This window comes from Heterocephalus glaber, unplaced genomic scaffold (genome assembly GCF_053883595.1).
Source record: "Heterocephalus glaber isolate CG9 unplaced genomic scaffold, H.glaber_assembly_v1.0 deba00001497, whole genome shotgun sequence".
Lineage (NCBI taxonomy): Eukaryota > Metazoa > Chordata > Mammalia > Rodentia > Bathyergidae > Heterocephalus > Heterocephalus glaber.
The window spans coordinates 408,961-428,114 of NW_028258320.1; the positions used below are offsets into that span (position 1 = coordinate 408,961).

General features: G+C 42.4%; 1 protein-coding gene across 1 annotated transcript in view; it reads right to left on the reverse strand.

Moving 5' to 3' along the window:
- Nucleotides 1-19,154, reverse strand: part of Slc26a8 (solute carrier family 26 member 8) — a 69,462-nt gene that overhangs the window by 18,167 nt on the left and 32,141 nt on the right. The window contains 3 exon segments of the mRNA XM_021259934.2: nucleotides 110-205; nucleotides 2,805-2,882; nucleotides 7,626-7,739. Of these exon segments, the coding sequence (XP_021115593.2) occupies nucleotides 110-205; nucleotides 2,805-2,882; nucleotides 7,626-7,739 (288 nt within the window).

Below are 19,154 nucleotides of genomic sequence, written 5' to 3' on the forward strand. Positions count from 1 at the left end.
CAGGCCTCCGAGTTGCTGGTGTTCTTCCCGGCTGTGGCTGTGACTGGTCTCTTTCCCTCGTGGTCTTTCTGTCTCCCACCTTCCCTTCCTGGGCCCTGGCAGCACTCACACAGTCATACTGGTTCTGCCTCCACAGGCTGGGGAGGTTGTAAATGGCTTCAAGGTAAGGAATGACATTGCTCAGAATAATAGCAGCCAGCACAGCCTGCGGGGAAAGGGAAACTCTCCTCATTTTCCATTTGCAATAAAACTCCCAAATTCTCACTGAGGAACCACAAAAGTCAGCCTTGCCGCTCAGAGATATTTTATGTTGATATTTCATACAAATACGACAACATGCTCCAACTCACTCACAGTTTGATCAAATATTCTCCGCACTTCTGTGTACTCCCCTCCGTAATTTGCCAAACACACAAGGCAAGGTCAGGCCAAGGCCAGGTTCTGAGGGATCCACCCAGTGAAGCTACGACAGCCCCTTTCAAATTCTTTTTTTTTTTTTTTTTTGGTACCAGGGATTGAACTCGGGTCCTTGCGCTTGGGAGGCAGGTGGCAAAACCACTGAGCTAAATCCCCGGCCCGCCCCTTTCAAATTCTGAGAGTGGTGAGAGAAAGACTAGGCAAAGGTTGTGTTCGTCTCCTCCTCCCTAGTTCCCTCTTGCCACTTTGGACACTTTATCTGTGTGGCCTTGTCTAGTTTGAGTGACAAATCTGTGTTACTTTCATTGCCTGGAAATCATTATCAGATGGGATGATAAACGCTTGTATTCACAGAAACTCTAAATTAGTTCCAGTTGGGCTTTCGTTCAAGTTTAATTATGATATGCTACAATTGCTTCATTAAGGAGATCATGTTTTTAGAAATTAAATTAGCAAACTGAAACCATTGATAAGACCCATATACATGGTTATGCGTATAAACGGGCACTGCCCTTTTGGAAAAATCATTTGGCAGCATATCAAAAAATGCTGATATGTTTTCATATAGAAAATTTGGCATATCATGCTCTGTATTAAACAAAATTTTATGGACAGTGAAGTTACAAATATCCAAAGTGGTACCATTCATAGAAAAAAACAGTGTTGGTCAGATAAATGCAAAATGTTAGTAGTGGTTTATTTGTAATTATGGGGGACATTTTTTATCCATTGTGAATTTTCCAAGGTATTAAAAATGAACCTGTCTGGCTGGGGATTTAGCTCAGTGGTTCCACCGCCTGCCTTGAAAGTGCAAGGTCCTGAGTTCAAGGCCCAGTTCGAAAAAATGACAACAACAACAAAGTGAGTGACTCTCTGAAAATAGACTCCGGAGGTTACCACGTGCGGTGTAAGCTGAGTTCTGGAAATGAGCTCTGCTAAGAATCAGAGAGCAGCTTGTGCGTTGCACATGCGCGTATTGATCCCACCATGTTGCCATCGGTTCCATGGTTGGGCTCCAAGATCCCTGAATCACAAGAGGAGAGCTAATTCGGTCCTGCTGCAGTGAAACCTGGGCTTTCCTGGAGGAGGTGGGGAGAAGGATGGGGACCGTGTTTACAACTCCTCCAGCTCCGGGGGAAGCTGTTTCCTAGCGTGACCACACTGTCACAGCAGGAAAGAGGCCTTCTCCCACCTCCCTAAGTGTATTATAGTAATAGCTCCCAGGAACATGAAGAAAATTTAAAAGAAGCAATGGTAACGGAGCACGAACCCATCTAGATAATAACTGAGAACATAGTGATCGTACCCAGTAATTAACACACAGGACCTCTCTAAGTCTCACTCACAGGGAAGAAATGGCACCCTCGCACCGAGAGCCACCCTGGTGGACGTGGAGTTAAAACTCCATTTTCAGACCTGCTGTCTAGTGCCGGGGAAAACCAAGAAGCAGGTGACTTTGAACATGGGAGCCGGAACAGGGCGTCCCTCGAGCAGCACGAATGTGTCAGTGTGTGTCCAACCTGGGGTGACGGCAAGGTCTGGCGCCTGAAGCCTACTTAGTCCTCTTTCGTGGAATTCTTACTTATAAAGCTCACTTATAGCTTAGGCAGTAAAAAGATCAATGAATGATAATAAGATACTGTTCCTTGGGCTCTACCAGCACAATGGTAGGGTGCTTGCCTAGCATGCGCAAGGCCCTGGGTTCTAGCTCCAGCACTGAAAAACAAAAATAAATTTTTAAAAAAATTTCTTTTTTCTTTCTTCCTTCCTTCCTTTCTGTTTTTGAGACAGGATCTTGCTATGTAGTTCAGGCTGGCCTTGCGTGAACTCATGGTGATCCTTCTGCCTCAGCCTCTCAAGGGCTGGCATTACAGGTGTGCACCACCATGCCCTCGGCTTAAGAATAATGTTTCTTGAGTGCTTACTATTTGTCTGACAGTACCTTGTTTAATATATATATATATATATATATCTTATATATAAATAGACATTATATATATTAACTCTTAACCTGTGATGTAGATGTTATTGTTTTAGAGGAAAAGGACAAGCTGTATGTTAGAGTAACCACTGGGGACACATAGAATGTAATTTTCCTCAGAGATGTGCCACCAAGATGCACCCCAGAGATTTGGTTCGTGTGTGTGTGTGTGTGTGTGTGTAGGGTACTGGGGATTGAACCCAGGGCCTTCACACTCTCACACTGAGCTACATCCTTGGCCCTTTTAAAATTTTTGTGCGTTGAGACAGGGTTTTGTGAAGTTGCCCAAGCTGGGGTCAAACTTGCAATCCTCCTGCCTCAGCCTCCCAGAATGCTGAGGTTGCAGGCGTGCCTGAGCACACCCAGCTTCCGTCCTTGACCTAGTGACATGAACAGTTCTACTTACATTAGGCAGTTCATAGAAGAAGCTTCCCACCTTCACCATCAGGAGCAGCATCACACCTGTGCCTATCAGAGATGCAAACTGAGGAGACAGAGCCAGTTGGAGAGAAACCATCAGGAACAAACATGGCCCCATCTGCACCTGAGGCCTGAGGCCTGGTGAGAAGCAGGCCATCTTTTCTTAAAAGGAGTTGGGTTCAGCCTACCTGCATTTTTGTTGAGCTGACATTTTCAGGTCTTATCAGTGTGCTAAACACATATAGGGCCTCAGGAAATATCTGTTGAATGAATGCATGAATGCATTCTGAAAAGTTCCAGATTTTCCTGGGTATCTGAATCCTTATTGGCACAGCTCTGTGCTATGAATCTGAAGTCTCCTAAAATATGGCTCACGTTCCTTCAAAACTTTCACCTCTCCTCACACAATTTACAAAATTCCTAGTGGGGTCCTCACCGACACCTCTAAAATTCTCCCCATTTTATTTCCCATGTAAATAAGTATCTCACCCCTCACTGTCCCATTTGGAGCTTGGATAATTTCCCATGTCACAGTGCAGTGTTTCTTCATCTTAAAAACCTCAATGACAATCACTTCCCAAATGATCTTGCTTTCATTTTTCTCTGCTTAGGTGCAGTCAAGAAAAGCTACCTGGGCCGGGGATTTAGCACAGTGGTTCTGCGGCCTGCCTCAAAACTGCAAGGTCCCAAGTTCGATCTCCGGTACCAAAAAAGAGAAAGACAGAAAAGCTACCTGGGCTGAGGCTGAGGCTCAGTGTTAGAAAGTTTGCTTAGCATGCAGAAGGCCCAGCACTACAACAAACGCACACACAAAATGAAAGAAAAACAATTTTTAAAAACCCACCAACACAAGCTAAGGCTGTACACTGCAGTTCTGAGCCTGTCCCAGCTGGGCTTGCTACTCTGGGCTCCATGTCATTTTGCAAGCAGTGATTCTCATTTAACAAGGCTAAGAAATAGGTCCCAAGGCTCTCTGGAAATAGTCTTGAATTATTTTATCCTCTATTAGTAGGTCAACTTCTACTTTTTAAGCCCCTAGTGATAAAAAATATTATAAAGCAGTGTCATTTCCCACTGTAATAAGGGTAACGCTGTAACCACATATCAAAAGAATGGCATATCCAAGCAAGAACTCAGAATCTGTCATACACTGTGGACCTGAAAGAGGTAACTGAGCTCATGAGCCCTCCAACCAGTCCTCAGGACTAGAGCCTCAGTGAGCAAAAGAAATTTGCCCTTGGTCACCTACACCCAGGAAGTGCAGTATCTGGCTTCAGCCTCCCTGACCATTAGACTCTAGAAACTAGGCTTTCTCCACTGCTCCATTTCTTGCTGTAAAAAGAACACACGGGCCAGGGATTTAGCTCAGTGGTTCTGCTGCCTGCCTCGAAAGCGCAAGGTCCCAAGTTCAATCCCCGGTACCAAAAAAAAGAACAAGCACATTTCTCTCTTGTTGCAACTCGTTTTAAAGCATTCTGGGAGCCTGGGGAGAAGGCAAGAAGGTGAATCCTTGGAGAGCAAGGAACAAGGACAGGGGCCCAGCTGTGGAGTGCAGCGGTCAGAACTGGATGAGCAGGAAGAACCCAGGGACAGTCCAGCCAGCCGCAGGCCTAGGGCTTGTCACATCCCCTCTGCCAAGGGCACGATCTGCCCCACCTCAGGCTGAGCCTGTGGCCAGAAGGGCCACTAGGTTTCGCTTACTACTGCAACCAGTTGGGGGAAATGGGCTCTAGACTAGGAAATGACTGAGTGAAATCCAGGCACATACACACAGTTCCCATTTAGGCCAGATCAAAAGTACGAGTGACTTTTAGTGTCAGGGAACTCTCTCTCCCAGAGTTCTGGGAAATTTGGAAAAGTGAGGATGCTCTTGTCCAGAGTGAATCAAAAGCCGAGAGAGAGAGAGAGAGAGAGAGAGAGAGAGAGAGAGAGAGAGAGAGAGCAGACAGAGAGAGAGAGAAATGGGGAGATCACACACACACACACACACACACACACGCCTGGGTTAGAGAAGGCTGAGCGGCCTTTCCTGGTCCCCAGCAGCCTGGCAGCCTGGATGTGGGGCATTGAGTCGGAAGCATTCTTGTCTGTCTGAGCCAGCCATCTGCGCTGGGCATTGCAGGATGTCAGGGAAGAGCTTTCCAGCATCCCTGGTGCCTGACTCGCCAGGCAGGGCCACTGCAGTGCGGTGAAAGGTGTCACTGGAAGGGAATGTGCCACATGGAAGTGGAGTAACAGGCCAGCTCCGAGGTTGGAACTCCTGCCCCGTCTGCAGGGCCCTGCCAAAGCCTGGGCTGCGTTCCCAGCCAGTGTCCCCGCACAGGGCAGGATCCTGCCTGTAGCACAGCCCTGAGGCAGACCACAGGCCTCTTCTCCCTTCAGGCCACATGCATTCTACCCCTGCTGGACTCCCTGACATGCCCACTCGCTCCGCCCTTCTTCTCACACCGTTTATGGAACTTTTTGTTCATTCTACACTCAATTTTCCTCGCACTATGATTCAGTCATTGTCAACTGTGTGCATCTTGTCTCCCCCATTTATGCTGCATATCATATTCTTTTTTTTTTTTTTTGCGGTACCAGGGATCGAACTTAGGACACTGTGCTTGCAAGGCAGGCGCTGTGCCACTGAGCTAAATCCCTGGCCCAAACAAAGACTAAGATATTCTTTTTTATTTTTGTACCGGAGATCAAACTCGGGTCCTTGCGCTTGTGCAGCAGGCAGCAAAACCACTGAGCTAAATCCCCGGCCCTATGCTGCATATCAAATCAGCAAACTATGGCATACAAAGTTAGCAGAACCACTCTTTGGGATTGCCATTTCTATGCATCATAAAACGCTCTCATTTTCATTTAGAGTTTCTGTGAGTTTGCATAGAACATTTTTCTTTCTCTCTATCTCTCTTTTTTCCTCTGGTACTGGGAATTGAACCCAGGGCCTTTGCACTAAGCTACATCTTCAGCTTCTTTTTTTATTTTGAAACTAGGTCTTGCCAAGAGACTAAGTTGCCAAGGGGCCAGGGATGTAGCCCAGTGGTGATGCACCGGCTGGCAAGAGCAAGGTCCTGAGTTTGATCCCTGGTAGCAGGAAAAAAAAAAGAGAGACTAAGTTGCCACATTGAGCTTGAATTTGTGATCCTCCTGCCTCAGCCTCCCAGAGTGCTGGGTTTACAGGCGTGGGCCACTGCACCCGGCCACATCCTTTTAGCATAGCCCTCTTTCAGGCAGAAGAGGAAAAGGCCACTGTGACAACAAAACTCGGTCCCTATACAACGGCAGGATGTCGTCTTACTCAAGACCTCTGCTCATAATCTGCCTTTTATTAGCTTTCATCTTCTACTGCACTTTACATTTGCCCTGGGCTGTGACACTTACCTTCCCGCGTTAAAACTGAGTGTCCGGGCCGGGGATTTAGCTCAGTGGTTTCAACACCTGCTACACAAGCGCAAGGACCCGAGTTCGATCCCCGGTACAAAAAAAGACCAAAAAACCCCCAAAAACTGAATGTCCGTTCTTCTGAACCATCAGTTCCTGACTCTTTTCCCTGTGGTTCTGTGGCACAGGTTGGCTTCGACGTCTGCCACCCTTTCTCTCCATCTGCACCTGGCTCATTCCCTGGCTTTTCCCAGCTCCAACTCTGATAACTCTGACATCTGGTCCCACTGCACGGCTGAGACAGGGTCCCTGTCATGGGTCTTGTCTTATTTAGTCAGTTCGAAACTTGTAAACATTGGACTCCCTGCTGCATGTACCTATTATGTACTGTGAACATATACTAACAAAAATTAAACATAAAACCTTGCGCCTGCCATTGGTCAGAGTTTGCCTTTAGAGTCTTCTCTGTCACCATTCTTTCTCCCTTGCCACCCACAGTTAGTTTCTTAAACATTGAGTTATTAATTCAGAGTACCTGAAGAGAATCTGACCTAGGCCATTTTCTCTTATACACAGATGGTCTTAAATTCCCAAGATTCTCCTAGACAAGCACCTGACCCCTCCCAGCAGAGTCCTTTGCCCAGCCTGGCCTTGGAGGAAGCCAGGAAGCCAGCTTGGTTTGCTGCCAGGGGGAGGAGAATTATATTTTTACTTTCCCAGGCTGGGTATGAGGCTGCATCCCCCTAAAGGGGAAAAAAATAACAGCTGATGCTAAGTTTACCTGAAATATTGTTTTTCTTCGGGTATGTTAGCTGCAAAAGGGGTTTCTGTGGGCGAACATATGGAAACCACTCATAAAAATACTTCTGTGGGGACCAGGGATTTAGTTCAGTGATTCCAGTGCCTGCCTCGAAAGCACAAGGTCCTGAATTCGATCACCGGTATCAAAAAAAAAAAACTTCTATGGAAAACGAATTTCAAGTTTCACACTGGCCAGTAACTTTTAAGATAAAACCTGAACAAGAATTTAATCAAGCATGGAGTCTGTATAAGAGGTCTTTCCATTATATACAACATTAAAACAAGATTAAACCCAGCCGGGCCTGGGGGCACATGCCTGTAGTCCTAGCACTTGGGAGGCTGAGGCAGGCGGATCACCACAAGTTTGAGGGCAGCCTGGGCTACATAGTGAGTTCAGGGCCAGCCTGAACTACAAAGGGAGACCCTGCCTCAAAAAAACGGAAAAAAACCGGCGATTTAGTTCAGTGGTTTTGCTGCCTGGTGCGCAAACGCAAGGACCTGAGCTTGATCCCCGGTACCAAAGGAAAAAAAAAACACACAAAAAAGATTAAACCCAGGTAACCCCTCTGTGAACACACACATGAACTGACATACATCTGTATATTAGAGAGCTAATTCTTTCTTGACATACCTGCTGTCTTCCTCCAGATTTATCTTGGATTATAGTCCTGGCCACAGCACCAGTAAACACGGAAGCTCTGAAACAGGAGCTGATGACATTGCAAAGGCCGATGGCTATTAAATCCTGTGAAGAAATGCACACACCTGACAGCTGCTTTTGGTTGAAGAATGTTAATTTTATTTTGAGCTAAAAATATACTGTTTATTTCTAGTGTATGAAAACTGTGCTGTTTATATCACTTCAAACAGGTTGAGATATACTTAGAATTAAAGGATGGCGAATGTGAGGATCTAGATTAAATCACATCTTCATGTTGCCTAGTGGTCACAAGAGCACCCTTCTCGAGATGGTAAAATGAGACCCTTGTGTTTTTACTTTTTCTCCTGAGCACCAGGACTTAGCACAACAGGGAGAATCGCAATGCTACTGTTCTTCCTTATTTCTGTGCTACCCTAAAAGTCAAAGTAGGACTTCCTGCCTTCATATTTCCTTCTTCAGTTCTAAGGAAAGCACCAAACAGAGTAGTTGGAGATTTTCCCTAAAAAACAAAAACAAAGACCAAAGGACAAAGAGGCCAACTTAATTACATGTATTAGTACCCTGGCTTTTTATATGATCTTCACAGCATTTCTTATTATGCCTCAGTATGTGGTTGACTTCTAAGCATGTTCCAGAAAGATAAAACAGAGGAACTGCTGCCTCAGCATGATGCTATATATCATATTCTTGCCTCTCTGGACCCTATCTGTTGTAGGGGGAAAACCCTTGTGTTAATTCAGGTGGCTTCAAAGTTAAGTACCCTCACTGCTGGAAAACCCTTTTGTGGTAACAGGGCAATGCACGGTCCAGTGCCCTCCTGGTGGAAGAGGCCAGCCTTCGTGCTGTGGGAGGCTCAGAGAGAGCACACAGACTTACAGTCAGGAGAAAGAATGGGCCTCTCACCTGGTTGGAATTGACTCTGTAGTTATGGAAACTGGCAATCCTCTTGCCCAGAAATATGAGCAGAAAGGAGCTCACTAATAACAGGGAGATGGATTGTAAAACAACATCACCAACAATGGTGAAATCTGGTAATGCAGGAAACATGAACCTGGAATGGAATTATTCCTGGAGAGGGGGAGCCCCACTCCACCCTCTTCGTACTAAGCAAGCCCGATGCTATCTCGCTAGTTTTTCTTGCAGTGCTGGGGTTGAACCCAGGGCTTTGAGCATGTTAGGCAAATACTCTCCCACTGAGCTATCCCCCTACCCCTACCCCTTTTTATATGATTTGGAGACAGCATCTCACTAAGTTGCCCAAGCTGCCTAGAACTTGTGATCATCCAGGCTCACCCACCAGAGTAGCCAGAATTTCAGGCACGTAATAAAGGACAAGTAGAGCAACCCAGGCAGCAGCTTGCCAGAACTACCAGCAAACCAAGCCAAGCTACAAAAGCTGCCAAGACAACTTATTTGCAGCAATGGCAAGAAACAGGACAAGGATTTGTGGAAAACGGTTTCTTGCCACTGTGATTGTACTGGCCGATAGCACATCTAAGGTGTTTTAGAGGTAACAGGCTCAATGCATTCCCTTCTCTTCACATTCACATTCTTCAGGGTGTAATTTTACTCACTGTTCTTCATATAAATCGCTTGCCAATTCTACTAACACTTCCTTATAGTTTTAAATTTTTTCTTTTGGTACTGGGGATCGAACTTGGGTCCTTGAGCTTGCAAGGCAGAAGGCAGAACCACTGAGCTAAATCCCTGGCCCTAAATTTTTTTTTTTAACTTCCCTATAGTTTTGAGGTCACCAGAATGCTGAACCATTCATTTTGCTGACAATCAATGTTACCTAATTTTACTAGTTAAATGCAGTCTATTTGTGCTAAGGTCTTGTCATACAAGACATTGCCCAATACATTTATGTTGTGATCAAAACCTCTTCCCAGTTTCATTGGTACCTGGTTACCATTTGTACTGCTTCAGGTATTCATTCTTTTACTTAAAGTACAGATTCCTGCATATATTGAGTCGAAGATTCCCTGGTTGTACTTTGTCAATAGTTTTCTCATTGCCACCATTTGTTGGTTTAATTGTCACAAGCTTTATTTAAGAAATACATCATTATCCATAGATCCATTTGTCAACTGGAAATGCTGCTTCATTCCACTTACAATGCATAATTTTGGACAAATTGAAAAGCCTATATCAATAATAATTTTTTAATATGTTACCATCTTAAAACTAAACCAATTACAATAAAATTATGATCTTAGAAAAAAAAAAAAAACAAACCTCTTCCCAGGTATTATCACCCACCCTCTTCTTAGCTAGGAAGCTCTACTTCTTTAACACAATAAACTTTTTTGTTGTTACCATCTGATTGCTGTCCAGAGTATCTGTTAAGTCATATTTTGTGTGATCAGTTTTAAGCTGTAACTTTTTCAGGGTCAGAGACTGTGTTCTTGGAACCACACACAAATGCCTGACTTTTTGTTTTGTTTTGTTTGTTTGAGACAGTTCAAGGTTGCTCACTATATAACCCAGATTGGCCTGAAACTCATGGTGATTCTCCTGCCTCAGCCTCCTGAATGCTGGGGTTACAGGCATGTGCCACCATGCTTGGCCTTGATATTTTATTTATTTATTTATTTATTTATTTATTTATTTATTTATTGGTACCAGGGATCAAACTGGGGTCCTTATGCTTGCAAGGCAGGCGGTGAAACCACTGAGCTAAATCCCTGGCCCTTGATATTTTATTTTTAAAGTAGAAAAATTTCCACAAAGAGTCACAAAAGAAGGAAGGATGGTATAATTGCTCTTCTGAACCTGTCACCCACCTTCAACAGTTACATGGCCAATCTTATGTATACACATTTCCACTGCCTGTTGCAAGATTATTTTGAACCAAATCCTAGGAGTTATATCATGTTGATTATAAATATTTCTGTGTACCTCTCTAAAAGATATACGTCAGAAATTATTATCAGTACCTTAATATATCCAAATAATGTTCAAGTTTTCAGTTTTCCCAAATAGCGTATAAACATATATTTTATAATTTGTTCAAATAAAAATCCAAATAAGATCCAGCTATTCAGGAAGCTGAGGCAGAAGGATTGCAAGTTCAAGGCCAGCCAAGGGCAACATAGCAAGATCCTGTCTAAAAAAACATAAAGGAAAAAATACATATAAAGTTTGTACATAACCACTGGTTGCTATGTATCTTAAATCTCTTTTAAACTAAAGGTTTACACTCTCTCTATATTTTTTCCTTCCTTGAAATTTTTGTTTGTTTGTTTTTGCTAAAGAAACCTGGTCATCAGTCCTATTGAGTTTCTAGATTTTGCTGACTGCATCCCTGTGTTGCAATTACTATATTCTCCTGTACCTTGTATTTCCTGTAAATTGGTAGTTAATCCTTCAAGTTTGGCAGGATATATGATTGAGCTTTTGTTTTGTTTTATTTATTTATTTTTTGGTACTGGGGATCAAACTTAGACCTTGTGCTTGCAAGGCAGGCATGGCGCCACTGAGCTAATTCCCCAGTCCATGTTTTGTTTGTTTTTTAAGGAAAAAGTACTTTCCAGGTGGTGGTCTGTAGGTCTGTCCTGAGGCACACAATGGCTAGCTGTTTCTTTTTGTGATATTAGCAGATGATGTAATAGTGTTCCTTAATGGTGGTATTCTGACTCCATAATATCTTCTCTCTTTATTGGATGGAAAAATTCTGTGAGTTGAAATTGAAATTGAAATTGAAATTGCTCTGTCAACTCTTTGGATACCCCAAACAAGAGTTCTTAAAAGAAAAAATATAATAAATGTCTAAATTCTTTCCCTTTATTTAACAATTTTCAAAACAATGAGTTGGTTCCCTAGCACTTTCCAATGGTGCAAAAAGGAAGTTGTTTTGGAAGGTTTGTTTTTTTTTTGGTATCAGGGATCGAGCTTGGGTCCTTGCGCTTTCGAGGCAGGCGGCATGTAGTGGATATTTTGATAAGTGTTGCATTGAACCTGAAGGTCGCTTTTGGTAATATAGCCATTTTCACAATATGAGTTTTTCTGGTCTGTGAAGGAAGGAGGTGTTCCCATCTTCTAGTGTCTTTTTAAAGTTGCTTTCCTCAATATTCTGGAATTTTCATTGCAGAGGTCTTTCACATCCTTGGCAATGGTTGACTCCTAGGTAGTTAATTTTTTGAAGCTATTTTGGTTTTTATTTATTTTTAGTATATGTAATTTTAATAATTTTTATATATTCATATAGTTTAGAATATTGATATATTCATGAATTCAAACATATTTGATGTATTTGGCCAGTATGAACCTCTGAATGGTCTACAGATTCCATGCCATCTTGTTAAATTCTCACTGTCCCTTTTTACAGAAATGGAGAGGCTGACTTCAAAATTTATAAAGAACTGCAAGGGACCCTGAAAGCCAAAGTGATCTTGAAGAAGGACAAAGTAGGAGGACTCACACTTCCTGATTTCAAAACTTATTACATACTTCTCTCATCAGGACTGACACATAGATTAATGGCACAGAACTGAGAGTTCAGAAATAAACCCAAACATTTATGGCTAAGTGACTTTTAACAATTGATCAGGAAACACAATCTCTTCACCAAACGGTGTTGGGACGACAGAGTATTCACATGCAAACGAATGAAGCTGGACACCTGTAGCATGACATATACAATTAACCCAAAGCTAAAGACACAAGACTCTTAGCAGAAAACATAGGGATGAATCTTCATGAGTTTAGGCATGGATTTCTTAGAGATTTGACATCAGAAGCACAAATGATGAAAGAAAAAAGTACATTTAATTTCATCAAAATTAAAAAATTTCACGCTTTGAAGTATCAATAAAATGAAAAGACAACTCAGAATGGAAGAAAATACTTATAAGTCCTATATTTGACAAGGCTCTGTGGTCCAGAATGTATAAAGAATACCTACAACTCAACAACAAAAAGACAGGCATCCCAGTTAAAAACAGGTAAAGGACTTAAAAACATTTCTCTAAAGAGATATACAAATGGCGAATAAACACATGAAAAGATGCCACACGTCATTAGTCATTAGAGAGAGTTGCAAATCAAAGCCAAACAACACATCACCTCATATCTACTAGGATCCCTAAAATAAAAGAAGAAAAAGAAAATAAGTATTGATGAGGATGCAGAAAAATTGGAATACTTGTGCGATGCTGATAAGAATGTAACACTGTGCAGCTGGAATTAAGAAACAGCTTGGTAGTTCCTCACCAAGTTAAACACAGAACTACCAAATGATCCCATAATTCCATTGCTTGGTGTGTACCCCCAGAATTGAGAACAGGTGTTCAAACAGAAACATGCACATGAATGTTCACAGTTACACAATTCATGAGAGTTGAAAAGCTCTGAAATGTCCATCAACTGATAAACAGATCAACAAAATGTATAGATCCACACAATGGAATACTAGTCAGCCATAAATAGGAATATGCTGATCTATAGTGCATCATGGATGAATCTTGAAAACATTATGCTAAGTGAAAGAAGCCAGACACAAAAGGCCATGTATTTTATGATTCCATTTATATGAGAGGTCCAGAATAAGGAAATCTATACAATTGGGGAGGACCAATTGGAAGTGACTGCTAATAAGTTCAGGGTTTCTTTTGAGGGTGAAAAAAAATCTTTCAAAAATACATAGTGGTAGGGCCGGGGATTTAGCTCAGTGGTTCTGGTGCCTGCCTGGAAAGTGCAAGGTCTGGAGCTCAATCCCCAGTACCAAAAAACCCCACAAAAAACATAGTGGTAGGACTGGGGATTTAGCTCAGTGGTTTCACCGCCTGCCTTGCAAGTGCAAGGACCCGAGTTCAATCCCTGGTACAAAAAAAAACAACAACAAAAAACCAAACCAAAACAAAACATAGTGGTAGCTGGGCGTTATGGCACATGCCAGTAATCCCAGCACTCGGGAGACTGAGGCAGGAGGATGGCCATGAGTTCGAGGCCAGCCTGAGCTACACAGTGAGTTCAAGAACATCCTGAACTACACAGTGAGACCTTGTTTCAAAAAAAAAAAAAAAAAAGGGATGTAGCTCAGTGGCGCCATACCTGCCTGGCAAGTGCAAGGTCCTGAGTTTGATTCCCTGTTCTGGGTGGGCATACATAGTGGTGATGGTTGTACAGCTTTGAGAATATCCTAAAGTTCACTGAACTGTGCACTTTCAAATGGTGAATTTTATGGTATGTGAACAAGATAAGAGAATATTCTAAATAACTTCATGACAATACATTGCCAACCTAGACTAACTGGAAAAGTTGTTTGAATGACCAGAACTAACAAAGTAGTCCCAAGAAGAAATAGATAAACTTGGATCAGGGATTTAGCTCAGTGGTTCTGCTGCCTGCCTTGTAAGCCAAGGACCTGAGTTCGATGCCCAGTACCAAAAAAAAAAAAAAAATAGATAGGCTGAATCATGGACAATGATTACATAATTATTAAGAATTTTATTTAATAAATGGCATATTAAAAATTGAATTATAGCCAAGAATCTTCCCACAAAGACAACTGCAGGCTCAAATACCTTTATTGACAGATTCTACCAAATATTTAAGGAAGAAATAATCCCAATTTTATAGAAATGCTTCCAAAAACTAAAAATGAGGGAGCACTTCCCAAGTCCTTCGATAATGTCCGCATAGTTCGAAACCAGACACAGACATTACCCAGAAAAGAAAACCTCAGGCCAATATTTCTCATGAACATCAGTGCAAACATTCTTCTCATTTTAGCAAATCAACATATAAAGTGATAATATGCTATAACCAAGCGGGACTTATCTCCCAGGATGCAGCATTGGTTTAAAAATGTAAAGCGATTTAACATTCAATCATGATATTAGCAGATTTCAAAAGGAAAAGAAATGGTGATGATTCTGGAGGAAGTGTTTTCATAGACCCATACCGGCATAATCCTTTTAATCTAATTTGGGAGCACAGGCCGGCTTCATTTTCCATTTCCTTAGACTACTTTCTAAGTCAGAAAAAAAAAAATCTATCTTCTAATGTTTTAGGTAAGGTTTGCTATTTGCAATGTTTATTCTTTTTATTATCTTCTGAGTTTTAATGGTACACCCAAATACATATGACTCAAAAGTCGATTTACTTCTGAAAAATTGTGTAAAGATCCAAATTCAGTAAAATGAACTATTAACATGCTTGAGAAAATTATATATTTATTTTTTATTTTTTATTTTTTTGAAAATTATATTTTTAAAAATTGTGGTAGCCAGGGATTTAGCTCAGTGGTTCCAGCGCCTGCCTCGCAATCCCAAGATCCCAAGTTCGATCTCCGGTACAAAAAAAATAAAATAAAATAAAAAAATAAGAGTTGTGGTATATTTTTCTATAAAGAAAGTAATAGCTTATCTAATTAAAATTTCTCATTACTTCATGGATTTTAAATTTCATTTTCCTTTAAGAAGAAAGAATCCACTTTTAACCCTCGAAGAAATGCCTCCTATTTTCTCAATTTTTCACATTACTGTGTACATGAATCTAAATTCCTATTTTTGAATATCCTTTTCCATGTCTGTTTTAATTTCCTCCTTGTAACTTACAAGCATTTGGTGCTTCCAGGTAATAACCTAAATAGGAACCAACTGACTGGGCAGATGTAGATATTTAAGTTTTTGTTAAATTTGACGCTTTTGTCCTTTTCAGAAGTTAGGTAAGAACATGGCTCTCTTAAGAGGTAGACAGTAAGTGTAGCTCATTACCCAAATTGATATTAGTATTGAATATTTAGTATGCTGACACAAATGACTGTATTACTTCCTACTGTCCTCTGTTAACCCTTTATTCTTTTAAAAATTTATTTTATTGGGCCAGGGGTTTAGCTCAGTGGTTCCGGTGCCTGCCTCGGAAGCGCAAGGTTCTGAGTTCGATCCCCAGTACATATATATATATATGTATATGCTTATTAATTTTACAAAATGCTGTATTTCAATGTGGTATTTTCACCCACGCGTATATTTTGATCATATTCATCCTCCCAATAATCCTCCCCATATCCCCTCCCAGCATTCAGTTCTTGTTAGCAAATTAGGTTAAAGGGAAACGTGGACACGGTGGGAGATAATTTAAATTATTCCCTTTTACTAGTCACTAGCAACTACGGAGAAATTTTTAAAGGGCTGAAAAAAGAAAGTTCAAAGTAGTGCTAAAAATTAGATTTTTGAAATCCTCACTAGTCTAACTATACCCTTGAATCTTTTGATAAAAGATTAAGCAAAAGTTGGCTGTGGGGTTTATGGACCCAGGCACTGTTTTTTCCTCAGGATTATACATCGCTGACTTCTTGCAGAAACTGGGGGCTAAACCCCAAGGCCCTGAGCACACCTCAGAGCCACTGAGCCCCAACCCTAACTTTGGCATTAAATAGAAATGGGGTCAAACAGTAGCTCTGGCAGTGTCCAGCTGTCTCATCTTGGATAAGTCGTTGAAATGTGGGAAGCCTTATTCTCCTCAACCATAAGAAGAAGAAAATATCCACCTCATAGTATTACTGAGAGGAGCAAATGAAACACAATAAATACAGTAAAGTGTTGACCATATGGCTGTTTTTTTTGGCAGAGACCACATCTTGGTGATCTTTGTGTTCGCCTGGTAGCGAGGTATCTGCTCACATTCTTATCTGAGTAGAATCCCAAGTGGATTTAGCCGTCATCCGATTTCACTGAGAACTGGTAGAGTCTGAGGCTAGACTAGTTCAATCTGACTGAGTCTAAGTAGCCTGTACCTTGTTAGGGTGGAGCTCAGCCAGGGCCCCCTGCTTTCTGTGGGCTCCCCAGTGTTCCACACAAGGAGATGAACAGTGCTCTGCAAAAGTCACCTGTGAGTCAAGGGACTACAGTCTTTTCCTCTCTTAGCTAATGTGAGTTGTTTGATGGAGGATAAAACATTATACTTTTCCAACAGAAGCAAGAGTGTATCCCGTGGTCACTTCTAGGAACAATGATGCGAACTGATGGCGAGTCCTATGATAGACTAATGGCTAAATGAAGAAAGTGACGTTCTGCAGGACACTGATCCGGTAGAAGGGGGAGAAGGCAGAAGAGCCTTCCTTTTCAGAACACAGAGCCCCAGGAGGGGGGCTTGGCAGAGGGACCCCTTGGTCCACCCCTGGAAATTAATTAGGCAGGCACAGAGCTCGGGAAGACCTGTGAAGTCTATGAGAAAGGTACTCCATGCATACCACGGGTGTCGGGTTAGGGAACAGGCTCAGCTATTCGAGGAGAGACAGAGGCCAACCAGAGAGGAGACAGGAGCTGTCCCAGCCCTCTGGCCTTCACAGGCCTCTGCGTTCAAAGATGCATTTGGCTGTGGCCCAACATCAATCAGGTGGTGGTTGGGGGCTGAGAGATAGCATCAGAGAAGGGGAAGCAGTCATGAAAAGTACAATTACTGACCTAAAAGGAATCATCTCAATGAATGTCTTGCTATTTTCTGTGGCCATGTCTATCTTGTTAGCAAATGCAGTGAAGCCAAGAATCTGCAGGGGGAAAGGCATAGGATTATTTACATACTGAGCATCGCTTCTAGGAGCAGGGGCACTCTGGTCTCTGGTAGGGCAGGAAATGAGAAGGGGCCCACAGCAGACTCTGCACACAGCTGAGGGCCGGGTGGGGCCAGCTCCGAGGCAGCAAAGCCCTGCCAGTTCTCCGGAGCTCCTGGGGGCAACACAGCCAAAGCGTGTCACCCTTGGTCTCTGACACAATGATGGGAACAAACAGGGGCATGGGCCTCGGTTTCCCCACCAACTTTAGACATCAGGTCAAATGCAAATGTTTTTGGGCAGGGGATTTAGTTCAGTGGTTTTGGCACCTGCCTTGCAAGCACTAGGTCCCAAGATCGATCCCAGATACCAAACAAAACAAAACAAACAAAAAAAGAAAGTGTTTCCAGGTAAGGCCTGTATCAGGGTCTCATTTTTAATACTTTTTGGATCCAGATACAGTGCACCATATAGATGAGCCTTTTAAGGCATGGCTGGGGTATATTGAGTGAAAATCACTGACTAACCCTAAATAATATGGAGAGGCATTTGGAAGCACAAAGACAAGAGGTCTTTGCCAAAGATTTAGCTCAGCGGTCCGCCACCTGCCTTGAAAGCACAAGGTCCTGAGTTCAATCCCCAGTACCAAATAAATAAATAAATAAATAAATAAATAAAATGAAAAGATCTTTAGTGAAGCAATTATCTGGGGTTCCCCCCTTCATTTAATTCTAAAAATGGCAACTCTCTCTTTAGTTTTGACTTTCAGCTAGAGGGAAAACAGACAAGGTAGAAGCAGATACACCTCATCATGATCTTGCATCAGAGCTAACTAAACAAGAGACAAGACACCTCAATACCCAGGTTTCAGCTGGGCATGGTGGTGCATGCGTGTAATCCCTGCACTCAGGAGGCTGAGGCAGGAGGATTGCCACAAATTTCAAGCCAGCCCGGGCAACGTAGTGAGTTCAAGGCCAGCCTGGACTACACATTGAGACCATGTCTCAAAAAACAAAAAACAGGTTTTAAAATATTAACTACATAGTTGCTTTACCCCATTATTCCTCCCCACATACAGTCTTTTCCCAGCATCTACTGGAAGAGTTCTGCGAGACGCTGAGCAGCAGCAGAGCAGTTGGCCCAGCTGTGATGCTATGATCAGATGAAGGCCCCAGGAAGCCTCCAGATCCCAATGGAAGTTAGAATCAGGATCACAGCTTGGGTCAGGGAGGAAGTTAACGGACAAGAAGTACAGTGAGTGGCCAGGGAGTTCTTATTTCCAGTATAAAGGTAATACTTGCTCTTAAAGGCAAATAAAGAAAATATGAAAAAGTGAAAAGCAGAAATAAGTCTACCAAAGGCAACTACTCTTCACATTTGTGTTTGCTCTATAGTTTAAATGCACATACACACACAAATTGGGAACATATAGTATGTATAATTTTGTATAGCTGAGGGACTCTTAAATTGTCAATATATTTTGCCTGGATCCCAGACAGTGACTTGAAATTTTTCCTAAACATTTGAGACTAGCATCTTTAGGCCAGATTGGTGGGTGGGAACAGTTCCCACCAGCACACCTAGGCTGCAGTTGCCTGGCAGGTGCTGGGAGAAGTTTGTCTCTCCTAAGCTTTTTATGTCTTTGCTGCCAGGGAGACAGGAAGGTCTTTTTCCTGCTCCAATCTACAGCTCTAATCCCTGCTATGTGGTAAACCGAGTATCTCATCACTTGATTTAACATGTGTCTAAGTAGTATGCTGCAGGCTTTAATCACCTGTTAAAGCAAAAAGTAGATTGTCTAAATGCAGTAAGCTAAGACCCCGCCCACTGTACTGCAGGGCCTCGGTTTCCTCCCCCATGTCACCCCGTGGTTCCTCACAATTATTTACAACATTCCCCAAAGGAACATCTTCACCGTGGGTTACAAACCAACCTGCCAGCCATCGTCAACCCACTGCATCCTCTATGCACTTGCTTTTGTCCTTTCTTTGATGACCCTG